Source organism: Triturus cristatus, chromosome 2_2 (assembly GCF_964204655.1).
Source record: "Triturus cristatus chromosome 2_2, aTriCri1.1, whole genome shotgun sequence".
Lineage (NCBI taxonomy): Eukaryota > Metazoa > Chordata > Amphibia > Caudata > Salamandridae > Triturus > Triturus cristatus.
Window position 1 is genome coordinate 29,209,157 of NC_140582.1, and position 14,004 is coordinate 29,223,160.

The window sequence follows — 14,004 nt, forward strand, 5'->3', positions numbered from 1 at the left end:
TGAAGGTGATGTGATCACATTTTTCAGGTCCTGGATGAAATAAGCTCCTGCATGTAGGATGCCTTTAAGGGGTACTAGTGTGAAGTTTAGGAGGCCATGGAGTAGAGCATTATCACCATCCAGATGCTAGAATGTGTGTGAACAGTTGTCCTGAAATCTCTTTCAGAAAGTGTAGGAAACTGGCTCTATATATACTACACCTAAATGAGGTATAGTGTGTATAGAGTCCAGGTGACCCCAGAGGTAGGCAGAGGTTAAAGTTAGATAGAACATTACTTTCTATTTGTGGTAGAGTGGTCGAGCAGTAACGTAGTATCAGAGGACAGTGTTAAGCATTTGATGTACACACTCAGCCAGCAAATGAATTCACACACTCAAGAACTGAACTCTAGGCCAATTGTTTTTGTATAAAAAATATAATGTTTTATTTTTAGAACTAAGCAAGCCTGGCACAGGTAAGCGTTAAATACTTTACAGTAATACGTTGCTGATTGTAGAACAGTTTGAAAAGGTGATAGAAGTTGTACTTTGTTTGATTTACAGGGGATGCAGTAGGGTGCAACTCTTAGCAAATACAGTACATTGAAATGAATAGGCTTTTTCAGTAAATTACAGGTATGTTACTTTTTACGCTACTTTTCTAACTCAGTGCTGGACACCTAGATTCAGCACTAGGACATTTCCTGCAAACAGGTAAGTAAATGCGTTTTAGTTACTTATGCGATTTTTAGAGAAGATTTTTAGGTTTCAAAACTCCACACACACAAACGTTTCATAGAAAAACAGTCAATGTTATCCTATGGAGGAAAATAGTATTTACAGGTAAGTTACTTTTGAGATTACTTTTCTTACCCAGTGTAGTTTACCTGGATACTACACTGGGATATCTCCTGCAAACAGGTAAGTAAAATCGTGTTATCCTATGGAGGAAAATAGGGCTATCGGTTTGGAGGTAAGTAATCGGTCTCTGGAGTTGAGGTTCTGGGGTTAGACTCAGGGGTCCCTCAGGGTCAGTGATGCACTGTTGTTTCACCCTCAGCGGCACTAGGGCGGCTGGGTGCAGAGTGTTGAGGCCCAATGTTATCCTATGGAGGATAGGGGGTCTCCGGTTGGTGGCTTCTGGCAAGCAGGCCACTGGGTTGTGGGAGCAAAGCTCCTGGACTTTAGCTCAGGGCAGCTGGGGAAACAAATTAGCACCAAGGGTGCACCCTCAGTGGCACTAGGGTGGCCGGGTGCAGGGTGCTGTTTTGAGGTCAGGTGCCCTGTTGTTTTCTATGGAGAACCTCTAGTTTGCAAAAGCACTGCAGGCAGGGAGACGAAGGTCTTCTGGGTGCGACCACCACTTCGAGAGGTAAGTTTGGAAGTTAAGGGTTGGTTAGGCACTGTTGGTTTGGGCACACAAGGCTGTGGGACATCGGGTGAAGGGGTGCCTTTTGGGGGTCGGATCTTCTTACCAGCTCTGGGTCGCGGTCAGGAGGGCCTTCTGGATTTAGGCTGCAGGCGTCGACTGGAGGCTTGAGGCAGGTCAGGATCGCCGGGGTGAACTCCTTGTGGTGTTTTTCCACTCGAGCTCAGGCTGGGTACAGAGTGGGCTGAATTTTCGGTATGCAGCCGGAGCCAGAATCTGCACTTTGAACAAATCCGGTGTTCACGGGAGAAGCAGTCTGGGAAGTGAAGGCAGGCAGGTCCTCCAGGGTTTTCGAGGTTGCTGGCTGCAGGACACACCAGGATTTCGTAGGAGCAGGTTCCAGGGGAGACAGGCCAATAGGGCTGGGGCCAAGTCAGTGGGTGTCGTCCTCTTGTTAGCTGGTTGCACGGCTGTTCGGTCCTTCTTCTTTTCTTCTTGTTGTCCGGCTGGATCTGAGGAAGCAACGTTCAGGGTGCCCCCTAAATACTATAATTAGGGACGTTATAGGTAAGTAAAGGGCAGGGACCAATGGGTCCCTTCCCTGGGGTGGGTACACTCCCTATTGTGCCACCCTCCAGTGGGAGGGGGGCAGGAGCCTGTCCCTGGTTGGTTGGGTCCCCCCATCCTCAAGATGGCGGGGACTCAGAGTTGTGCTTCACCTCGCCTCCCCCACCTGAGGGGTGGAGTTGGCAGAGGTGGGCACACCTCTTTCCCTCACTTGTTTTTCCCGCCGGTTCTCCCGCTCAAAGTGGGGAATAGAACCAGTGGGGACCAGTTGCTGAAAGCAGAAAATGGTCTGGGAAGGCTCACAAAGCTTTGAAGCTTCCCCTTCGTGAACCCTGCCCATCCTGGGGGAGGAGGCTTGTCACCTTGTCCCAGGATGTGCATTGTTTCAAGCCCCAGAGAGCAGCAGGCTCTCGACCTAGGGGTCCAGAAACATGTCTGGTGGTAGCAGCTGAAAGCAGCCACTCAGCCTGGACACTAGTGGTGGGTTAGCTTTCAGGGGGCATCTCTGAGATGCCCTCTGTGTGCATTTTACATTAAATCCCACACTGGCATCAGTGTGGGTTTAATGCGCTGAGAAGTTTTATACCAAACTTCTCAGTTTTCAGTGTAGCCATTATGGTGCTGTAGAGTTCGTAATGACAAACTCCCCACACCATATACTCTTAATGGCAGCACTGCACTTACAATGTCTAAGAATAGACTTAGACACTGTAGGGGTACAAGGCTCATGCACCTGTACCCTCACCACTGGTATATTGCACCCAGCTAGAGGGGTGACTGATCTATGCCAGGGCAGTGGGTTGTAGGCATGGCACACAGGGATGTGTGCCATGTCGACTCTTCACTTCTGCACCAAAACACGCAGCCTGCAAAGGCAGTGTGTGTGTGTAAAGGTACGGGTGGCACAATAAGTGCTGCAGCCCTTAGAGGTCTTCCCTAGTTGTAGTGCTCTGGGTACCTGTGGTACCATTTACCAGGGGCTGACCTGTGGTCAGAGATGCCAATTGGGTTAGTTTTGGGGACAGAACACAGGCCCTGGGAACCTGATTGGCAGGGACCTAGGGCACACCAATAAAAAGTGCATCAGTAGTCTGACAAAAAGTGGGGGCTTATTGCAACAGAAACCCACTTTCCTACAGAAAGAAACTGCTTCATTTTCTTTTGAAGAGACAGCTGGAGCCAGGCTTCTTAGTTTTTTTTTTTTTTGGTAATGTGTTCTTTGATGGTGATTTTGGTGTTCAGGATGAATCCAAGTGACGTGGCATTCCGTGAAAGTTGGGGCCCGAAGCAGCCATAAAGGTTCATATTATTGAGTCAGGTTGGTACTGTTACTTTTTTGTTCTTGTTAAATAACAAGAATTCTGTTTTAGTTAAGCTGAGCTTCAGGTAGGCGCTGGACATCCACTTCTGGATGATGTGCAGGCAGAGCTTTTAGACATTAGATGTCTGAAGTTTGTTTCTCTTCTTGAACAGGAATTGACGGGGTCCTCGGAGGTTTGGCGAGCCCATTTAATGGGCTAGACGTCAGAATAAGAACAGAATGCACAGATTTCAACCTACTCCAACATAGAGACAACTTTAATGTAGCACAGGCATTGTGTTGGGAGGGAATGGGTGACCAACACACAACGAAAGAAGGGAGCTGGCTCAAATAGAGGCCATATTTTCACAAAAAATATGGTATGCAAGAAGAGGTTTTTCACACCTATGTTAGACCCTAAGCCTGAGCTCCACTCTTGTCTGACATGATTATATGGAGAAGTTGGAGGAGGACCTAAAATGTACTTTGCCAGAGGAGAAGTGGGAGGCAATCTGGGTGAGGGCTGCAAAAATTGTGATTTGTACCCAATACCACATACATCTCTGACCCATTGGTCCCTGGCCCTTCTGAGGGTAATGTTTAGAGATGAGGGGGACGCTACTCCATGTCCAGTGGACATGCTCAGGATCAAAACCTTATTGAGCAAGACTAGTTGCCCTCATGAAGGCTGTGATGGGGTGAAACTGCTGCTACACTTCACAGTCACTCTGGGCCATCCTGGAGATGACAGTGTGTACAGCACAGGTAGGTCTATATTCTAGGGCCACCCAAAATGAAAATCCCATTCACAAAATGGCAAACCAGTTCACAAGAGACAGATCAGAAGATATAACATCTTAACAAAAGGTATTTTGATAACACCCATACACATTTATAAGCACAACTCGGCTTTACTAGAATAGATGTGAATGCTCAGTAACAAGAAAATTGAGCAACTCCATTTTCGTTTATTCCGTCACTCCATTAGACACACTATTGGTGAGATTTATGACAATCACCTGCTGAAACACCTTTTTCAATTTAGCAACATTGTGAGAGATATTTATCATACCCACTCGGGGACACGCTACCACAACTCAAACTAGGTTTTTTTTGTATATTTTTTACTTTCTAATTTTCAACATGACTAGTAATAAAATTATTAGGAACTCTTCATGATTTTATGTATCTAAGTAGATGCAAAAAGAATTCTAAGGAATGTCTCTTCAGTTTCTGTTTCTGTCCCGGGACGAAACACTGACGTGACCCCTACTGCATCAAACGTTTCTGGCAATTGAAGTCACCTCCATTCAAGGCTTTAAGTGGGAAAAAAAACTGGGGTTGCTCTAAAAGGGGCGTGACAAATTGCTTAACTGGGTGTGGCCTATCCTAGTAGGGGCGTGGTCTAAACCAAGATAACTAGCATTGTGTACTTAAGCAAATCATGAAGTCGAATCCAGCAAAGGATAATAAAATAGGCAAAAAGGTATATTTATTAAGTATAAGCCATAAAATACCAAACACTTCGAAAATCGCTGTCTGGGCATTGGTTGCACTTCATTAGTACCAGTTTAGTACCTAAATATAAGAATAAGCAACAGAAAGGTGACAAGTCCAGCTTTGCAAATGACCTTCCACTGCCCGACAACCAGTGTCACTGCCTTTGTAATAACTTTTGAACTGTTTGGGCTAGACACAATTTTCGTTTGTGCAAAAATCTGCAGTTTATGCAGCAGATTATGGATTATGTGGCAAATGCGGCAAATCTATAATCCTGCATAAATCTCTGCGGCCCCACAATCGCATAATTCCAGGGGCCCTGCCTATAACCTCACCATCTAAACCAAGCCAGCAGACAGGAGTGCTATATAAAACATTAAATAAAGTGGATATTGAAAATACAGCCTACGTTTTGCTTCTGGGCATGTGCTCAGGTGGAGTAAAGAACAACGCATTTTGTGCCTTTTCCTGTTGAAGATCAGAATGACAGTAGCAGCCCCCCAAAGAAGGCATTTAAAAACAATATTGCATATGTACATGTTTTATGCAACATGTTAATTTTGGTGCTGTTGGCATCAAAATAATGCTCTGTTCGTGCAGTGAAATGTTGTATACCGCAGTAAGAGGCGTGCTGGACTGCACTGTCTGGTTGTCTGCAGTAAGGAGGAGGCATACTTAGTTATGTAGGTAGGAGGTGGGGTTTTCCCAAACAAGTTGTGCTTCGTTATTCAATCTTTTCTACGCATACGCAGTGCTTTCTATGAGGGTGCTTTACCACCGCATATATAAATCAATAAACAGAACAAGTCAGCATTGGCAGTGAGAGTGTTTTGAAAAAGATGAATGGCGCTTTGCGGCGGAATGAGAAAGCTGCGGGGAAGGGGATCTACTTCCTACAGAGCATTCAGTACCTCCCAATAAGGTATTTTCGTGAAATCACTGTCAATAATGGTTTTCTCTTGATAATAGATTACAAACTTATCCCAAGCAATGCCTATTTTCTGTGTAACTGTAGGGCTTTCTAGCGGGCCCCCCAATTCACTCATCAATTTTCCGACTTTTTCAACCTTCACAAAATATTTGTGGTCAGTAATGAACAAATTGTGATAAATGAAATGATCTATGTAAATAGTACTGTCTCTCACCCCCTCAAAATGTTCTTTCTTTTTATTATAACTTTTTAAAATCATTTTCACAAGACTTGTACACACGGTTAGTACGATTACCCATTGCAGCTATTACAGAGACCCCACTCTCTCAATATCGGATTCCCCACTCTATCAATATCGGATTACCATGACTCAATTGTCTATTGTCTTGACTGGTTGAACGAAAAGCATCTTTCCCAGTTTCTAAAAACGTAAACTAGGGCATCACATTCGTGATTTGTTCAACAAAAGAATTCACACAATGTATATATCACAATGCTAGGTTTTTTCTTGTCTAGTTGCATTCTCTGTTCTTTCTCTCTTCTCAATCATACGTAAAAGGCTGCACTTATGACCATGTCATTCCTGGAGCTATCTTGCTCACTGACAAAGAAGGGTAAGTGAGCCCATTTGGAGGCTAAGAGAACCAGCGATGGTCCTTCCTGCCTTGAACCTCTCCGCGGCTTCTCCGTTCGGTGCGTATACTTATCCTACAATGAAAATGGTGTCTAAAGTTCACCTTTACAATTACTTTTCTTCTTCCCAAGTCTGTCCAAGTCTTAAGAATGTAATGGTTAATGATGGCAAGCAGTCAAAGGTTTCTCGGGGAGGTAGTGTGGAGGTTCTAGATCTCAGCACTTAACAAACACACATTAAGTATAACAAATGATTGTCCACCTAAGTGCTTGGCTTTCAGAAACAAAAATGCTTTGATGCACACTAGAGCCAATACTACCCAAAGGACAATGTACACAATGCTTTTTAGTATCCTGGCGCTAGATTAGGTTGACGCCTCTTCCTACTTTTAAGTTAGTGTACAGTCTGTTTAACTGCATTTTTACCCAACCAGGACTCCTTCAGTCGGCAAATAACCTTGTGTTTCTTAGGTGGCCACCCAGCTCCTCTATAGCTTGGTCACCCTCTTCAGTGCTGGGAATGGTCCTACAGTTCCTGCTTGCCTCCTCACCAGTCATGCCTGGGTGATGCAGCTACCATCAGGGACGTCCTCTTAGGGGAATGATGGTCCAGCATGTGCTCGATGTATCCCTGCTGGGGCTGTTCGGGTCTGGATCAGAATGGCCACGCAGGGCTGGTCTTGAGCAAATGATGAGGCCTCGCTGGTTGGATGATGCACACAGATCATACAAAAGCTATGGGTGCAGGTCCAGCAGCTTTGGACCACTCCAAGGTTTCACAGTTTGGGCTATACTTCTTGTATCTGTATTTTTAAAGCACAGCTTGTCACCCTTGAGGATGTCCGGGCGCAGATGAGGCTAAGGTAGAGCCACAATTTCACAGATCGGGCTCACCAGCTCTGGTCATGCTGTAGCGCCACAGATTGGCCTGAGGTCACGCCGCAAGTTCATGGATCGGGCTCAGCTGCTCTTTCCATGCTTTAGTTTCACAATTTTTACAAGGATCACACTGGAGAGTCTGGTTTCCGCCAACACCAGGGCACACAGATCACTCTCTACAGTACTCTGCTTCTGCACACCCACCACACTGGGGTCATGCTCCACCCCACTCGTACTGGAGAGCCATTCATCTTGCAGAGTTTGCAGGCTCCTTCCCTCTCTCAGCAGGCAGGCTGACTTTTAGGCGCTTCAGGGCAGGTTATCAGTTCTTCAGCAACTAAGACTCCGGTGATGTCCCCTCACCTCTGGGAAGCTAACTGTCAGGCAGAAACTAGCATTGGTTGCACAACTTCAGAAGAAATATTGGTTAACTCCAGTCTCTAATTTGCCCCTTTTCGCTCCAGTGGTGGGGATTTCCTTTAGGATTGTGCCTATGTTCACAGGCATTTTTATTGTCGGTAGTTGATGAGGTTGTTTGAAGATAGAAATGGCCTAAGCAAAGAGGACTTGTCGGGCTGGTCTCAAAGAAGAACTGTCGGCCACTAGTGGATTCCAGGGCCTTCACGGTGTAGAGTTTAAAGGCTCCAGGCTGATTACTTCAATTTGTGGGATAAGGCATTTGTGGGATACAAACATATACCTTATATAAATTCAGAGAGAAAACCCATGGTGAAGAACTATTATTGCAAGTAGGTAGGTACGTTTTCCATCTGCCTAGTCTTGCTATACTTCTGCCACATCCAACACCTTCCCAACTGAAGTACAGTGTCCATTACAGAAACCGACTCCGGAATATATAAAGTCTCAGTACCTTGCAATTCTTGGTCATCTGTGAATTATTCAGACTACTTTGTGGCCATACGACTAGCAGAAGTGCATTCTGCAAAAACACGTTTTAAATTTTTTATAAAGATTTTAAAAGCTGATTTTTAAAAAAACGTTTGTATGGGTACCCAAAAATTAATTTCATGTTAATTCCTTTCTAATGAGAATTTGTGTAAACAAATCAAAATGAAATGTAAAGTGTAGTTGTCCTGAAGACATAATTCTAAATTGATTCGATAGGTAACCCCGGCTTTCGTTTTCTTCGTATAGTACTGGCGGCAGATGTACTTGATCACAGTACTTGCTATGATCCTAGCTGTGTTCTTTGCTCAGATTCATCCCAGCTACTTCACCCAGCCGTGGCATAGACTACGCTCTGTTATCTTCTGCTCTGTGTCTGGATATGGAGTTATTCCTACAATACATTGGATCTGGCTGAATGGAGGATTTGGGGCACCAATTGTCCAGGTAAGATGACAGATATGTGAAGTGTCCCTTTCTGTGCGTTCTTCATTTTCTCAAAGAGTACTCATTCTGTGGATTTGCTTGAATGTCTAGAGCAAAATTATGTAAAGGGAAATAGATTTGTATAGTTTTGACCCATCTGTTTTTACATTTATAGCACATGTAGGATTGCATCTCCTCTTAACTGTTATGACTGCATTGCTTCATTTAAAGTTCAGATTTTCATATCTCAGAAAAGAATGGTGTTTGAAAGTGCACTAAAGACATTTTAGTCTGTTTATTCTGTGCACTTTCCAATTTGTTTTAAACAAAATCGGTGATAAAATGACTAAAAACACATAGCTTACCTTTTTCAGTCTTTTATCTTGGGAATTCAGCCCTGAAACATGCCAAGCCTGTGGTTATGCAAACCTTTTTAATTTCCTGTATTTAAAAAAAAAAGCTCAGTATTATGAATTTATGCAAGTTTAAATAGCACCGGTGTGGCCCATAGGCGTTTGTGCATTTTACAGCGACAACTTGATGGTTTTGCAGAGCACATAAAAAAATGGAGCACAGGTATGGGATTGAGATTGCACATAAATTGCATATGTATAGTGCACTGGAAAAACAATATGTTCATCTGTATAGAACGAAGTACAAAAGGAATACAACATTTCTAACAGTTTACAGACCCCTAAACCACAAATGCATAGCATATGTAGTACATGAATAAAGTTAAAAATAGTTTAAGTATGAATAGTACACTGATAACAAAAAGTTTATATGATGCAAAAGTATTGATCGAAAGGACTGGAGCAGAGCATTGGGCTACCCGTGTATGGTCTCTTGGAATGCCCGGTTCCTGTATATGCAGCTTAATATATTGCACAGAGCCTATTTAACGGCAGACAAATTACATAGAATATATCCTACAGTGGTGCCGGAGAGCCTGAGCTGTTGGACCCCTGTGACGGATATGCTACATATGTTCTAGCGCTGCCCGCGGTTTGTGGACGGAGGTCTGTGTGACCCTCTCTCATGTCACACGCTGTTTTGACCTAGACAGTGCGGCCAGTTGCCTACTGGACCTCTACAGACTCCGAAAAGCAGGTGGCGCCACAAACCACTTTACAGATCTCACACTGATGCTTGCCAGATGAGCAGTTGCGAAGCACTGGAAGGCCACAGCGCTTCCAATCACAGCCCATTGGTGGGGGTTGGTGGCCAGATGGTGTGGGGTGGAAGCGGTAACGCTTCGTCAGGAGTTGGTTCAGGGACTGAGGAAATGCTCCATGTCCACACAATGAGACGAGCTCCTAGTGGAGCTAGAAAGAATTGTGGAGAGTGATGTTGGCACTGCATAGCGGGCTGGCTCCACTAAGCTGGATAGCTTAATCGCCCCCCGTCTTGATCCGTTACCCCTCCTCCAAATCCCAACCTTGTGAACCACGGCAGCGATTGGGCACTTCCACCCCATTAGCTCTTTCTATAATATACAGTGGCTATATACATGTAGAATGGTAGAGTGCCAAGTCCCCAGTACTGCATTGCTAAAGGCAGCAATTAGATTGTGCCCACATCTCCTCATGTGAGAGGAGGATAGGCTCAAGATAGTTGTTATATTCTTGTTTCAAAGCTGTGATACCATCGTGATACAAAGGGCTATGTTGGCATTGAACATCTATGTTACATAATGATGTACCTTTACTCCTGTATTGTGATGCAACGAAAAAAACAATCCAGATGGTTTAAAAAAAAATGCTGCAAAATTATGATGAGTGAATAAAACTGCTTGAAAATAACATGAAATAGAGGGAATAAAAAGGAGTATAAGAGGTCAGGAAGCCGGTTGCTAAGGAATCTAGAGAAAAGAGGGAATTGTGGTTAGATGGGAGGTGCGAGGTAAAATAAGATGATTGCAACTGGAGAGGAAAAGGAAGTATGAAAAGAGAATTAAAAATTGAGAGGCTAGCAGGGGAAACATTGGATTAAAATATTTTTCACAGCATCGCCCGCCTAAATATAAATCCGCCCCTAAGGCACTTTTGTGGAGCTTAAATTTTTTAACTGGGGTAAGGCTGCAGGCTGTAGCCAAATAGTGCGCAACAAAGCCCAGTACCTTCTCCATGAGGTCCTGCCAAATCGGATTTGCTGCTGCGGAAAAGCTCAGCAGGGGAGCTACTTGGATCTTCAGTGTGGCCACAGCTCTCCTTTGTCAGATTGGCTTGGCAGGTTGATTCCAGTCCACTTGAAGGCTTTAGAACCAAAAAGTTTCTAAGTGCCAGGTTTCAGGAGATGTTTGGAGGAGTACACTTTTGAACAAACCTTGAATTCTAGGACCTCAAGAACAGCACTCGTGGGTCAAGAGTCTCTACAGCAGAAGCCTCAGACAGGGTCCAGGGAAGGTCTGGCTGGGCAGTTGCAGGAAAGATCTCTTGTAGCTTGTGTCCCTGTAGCTTCAATAGGAGGTCAGCCATAAGTCCATTCCAGTCGCGTCTTAGCCCTGGGTAGAAGAGGGAGAGCAGGTATCTAGGCTCTTCTCGGGTGTCAGGCAGCAGCTTGAATCCTCTTCTGATCTTCCACAGGTCCAGTGGTGTTCGCATAAGGATACTGTGGGTGTCACGTCTAGGCCTATGGGTGAATGTGACTCTTGGCTGCTCCCTAACCAGTGGGATCCAAGTTCCCAGGGATTACCCAACCAAGCTTTGTAGCACTTCATGTGTGCCTTACTGCAAAGAAGCACACAGTTCCCCTCTCTGCCTATATCTAAGATGGTGAATTGCTTCTCCCCTTGTGCAGAGTCTCTGTGCCTGTCCCTGAGGTGTGGCTAGGGAAATGAGCAGCCCATCCCCTGTAGTCAATCTAAACCAGTTCTGGGGGCAGCTCCTGTCCCACTGTGAGTGGAGCCTTCCTGTCCTAGGGGAGCAAAGATAGGCCATGCCCATGTATCAGCTAATGCTTGCCAGTTACAGAGTAGGCCTCTTTGAAGTTAATCAGGTTCCTAGGCACAGTCCAGATGATAATAATGCCAGAAGAACAGAAACGCCTACCCACACCCAGATTTGTGTTTCCTGTGTTTTGATAAGATTTGACATCTCATTCAGGAATAGGCAATCAGAGGGCTGTAGCTAGAAACTAATGGAAATTACGGTGGCAAGATTTTCAGTAACATTTTGAGGCAACAGGATGACAAACCAGTCTGTGAGCCAACCAATAGGATGGCTCATTCCAAGAAAAAAACTGCGAGCAAATTACATTTCTTTTGAGGACATCATCCTTGATTTGCCTAGGAAGGATTTTCCAAATTAAACTAGCTGGTTTCAGGCTAGTACATATTCTAATGTTTATTCCACATCTGGAAGAAGGACGTAATTTATGTTCAAATACATTTGCCAAATACAGTAATGGTAACATCTTCATTTAAGCCTCGGACCGGAATCTCAAGAGCTTTGACAGAATATTTATGAGGATTAAAAATACACTTAATAACTCGAACCCTGCCAGTCATCATCATATCAGTCTCCCCACTAATGCAGAACCTTGGGTACCCTCCGCCTCTCTCTCCCCTCCCGCTCTGCTTCCCCTTCATTTCACATGAACAGGTCTGTAAATTCCTCCATCACGGAAGGTGAGTGTAATACCCACATACCTAACCCTGACAACCAGGTAAATCCTCACCTTGTCTCGGTTACTATCAACTCGAGGGCCCTGCTCCCAGCTTCTCCCCCAGTACTTCTCCCACTTACCCACACTCTTTCTCCTCCCCCAGTGTGTCCCCCATCTCTTTGGATAAAATTACCTCGCCCTCTACCAATAAGAATCAAGGATTATCTCCGCATCCGCCTACACCGAGTCCTACTACCCTCTATGCCAATCTGCATCCCCTAGTGGATATTAAGTCTCATCTCAAGAGGGATTCTATCTCCCCGTACAACCGTTGAGAGGGATTTATTTTGCCATCCAACATCCCACTTCCAAAGGGGACTTCCCCTTTATCATGCTCTAAACTGACCACTGACTGCGACAGCGTCCCTTACCTTGAGGAGAAGATGGCAGACCTCAAGCAGGATCTCCTTACTGTCAAAGATAACCTGCAGACCCTTTTACAGTTCTCCCTGAAGATGGAGAAGTTTTGGAAACTTCTCCTCTCCCTGGGGACCGACCAACCTAGTCCTCCCCTAAGGGCTAAACACGGGGGGTGAACTGTCTTCTCACATTTACCCACTTAGCCCTCTCTGGAGAACCCGGTCTCTTCCAAACCACCACTCTAGGCCCCTTAGGTTTCTGTCGCAGTTGTCGGACGAGGACACCCTCGCTCTTCTTTTATCATAAAATGGCTCTTGGTGTGGCCCCTCTGACTCTACTTTCAACATCCCAACTATCTCCCCCTAACCCTGGTGGTGAACCCAGTGTGAATCTAAGATCTGTCTTCTCAACTGCTGATCTGTTGTGAAACACGCAGCAGATATTTCGGAACTCATCATCTCGCAAAAATTAGACCTTGTGATCCTTATTGAAACTTGGCTTAATGACTCCTCCTCTCCAGTTCTCGACATCTTAATCCCTCCTGAGTATGACATTGTCTGATGCAATCGACCTGGTAAAACTGTGGGGGGGGGGGGGGTCATTGCTTGCATACATCTCTCCAATCTCGTGCTGAAACAAACTCAAAATTATCTGATGCCTCCTGTGAGCAACTAGTCACCAAAATCTGGAACAACGACAAGATTGTCTGTGTGCTACACACGGTTTATCATCCACCAGGGACAATCTTCTCTTCATCGAGCAAATGATGGAGTTCATAACCTCATGCTCAGACTAACTCGGCCATATCTTCCTTAGAGACTTTAATCTTCATTGGAACGACACTGATGATCCTTTAATAAGCTCCTTTAAGGCCTTCCTCTCCGACCTCTATTTCACCCAGGTCTGCAAGGGACCTACCCACAACAAGGCTGCCCCCCGACCTTATCATAGCGGAAGGATATTTGGTGATGAGCCGACCAGTCACAGGGTAAAAGGTAAACTAGATGACCTTTTACCCTGTGACTGGTCGGCTCATCACCAAATATCCTTCCGCATGCTGGAAAAAGTCATGCACAGACTGGGCCAACCACGTAAACCCAAACAACTGTCTCATAACCTGAGAGACATCAACATTAATGATCTAACATCCATTTGCAAGAAAATTCCCAAGCCACCCCCTAACATGACCAATTTGGACGATCTTACTGATCACTACATTTACTCTATGACGAGTATTTTCGACTCTATTGCTCCAAAGCAACTCAAAAGGAATCTGATCAAACAATCCAAACCCTGGTTTAATAACTCGCTAAACGATGATCGTCGCAAACTTAGGCTTTCAGAGAGATTTTGGAGAAACTCTCCCACCACTACCAGCCTAATCACTTAAGGAAGATGAGAAGCGCATACAGCAAACGTATTTGCAATGCTAAAACTGATCACTTCAGGGCTCAACTTGACAGCTCTAAAAACAGACCCAAGAATCTC

The 14,004-nt window shown here is 44.9% G+C and overlaps 1 protein-coding gene across 2 annotated transcripts in view; it reads left to right on the top strand.

The window, feature by feature from the left end:
• PAQR3 (progestin and adipoQ receptor family member 3) overlaps positions 1-14,004 on the top strand; it is a 341,693-nt gene that overhangs the window by 112,599 nt on the left and 215,090 nt on the right. For both annotated transcript variants that reach the window (XM_085640956.1, XM_085640955.1), the window contains exon 5: positions 8,314-8,511. In XM_085640956.1, the coding sequence (XP_085497082.1) occupies positions 8,314-8,511 (198 nt within the window). The remainder of the gene's footprint in view (positions 1-8,313; positions 8,512-14,004) is intronic.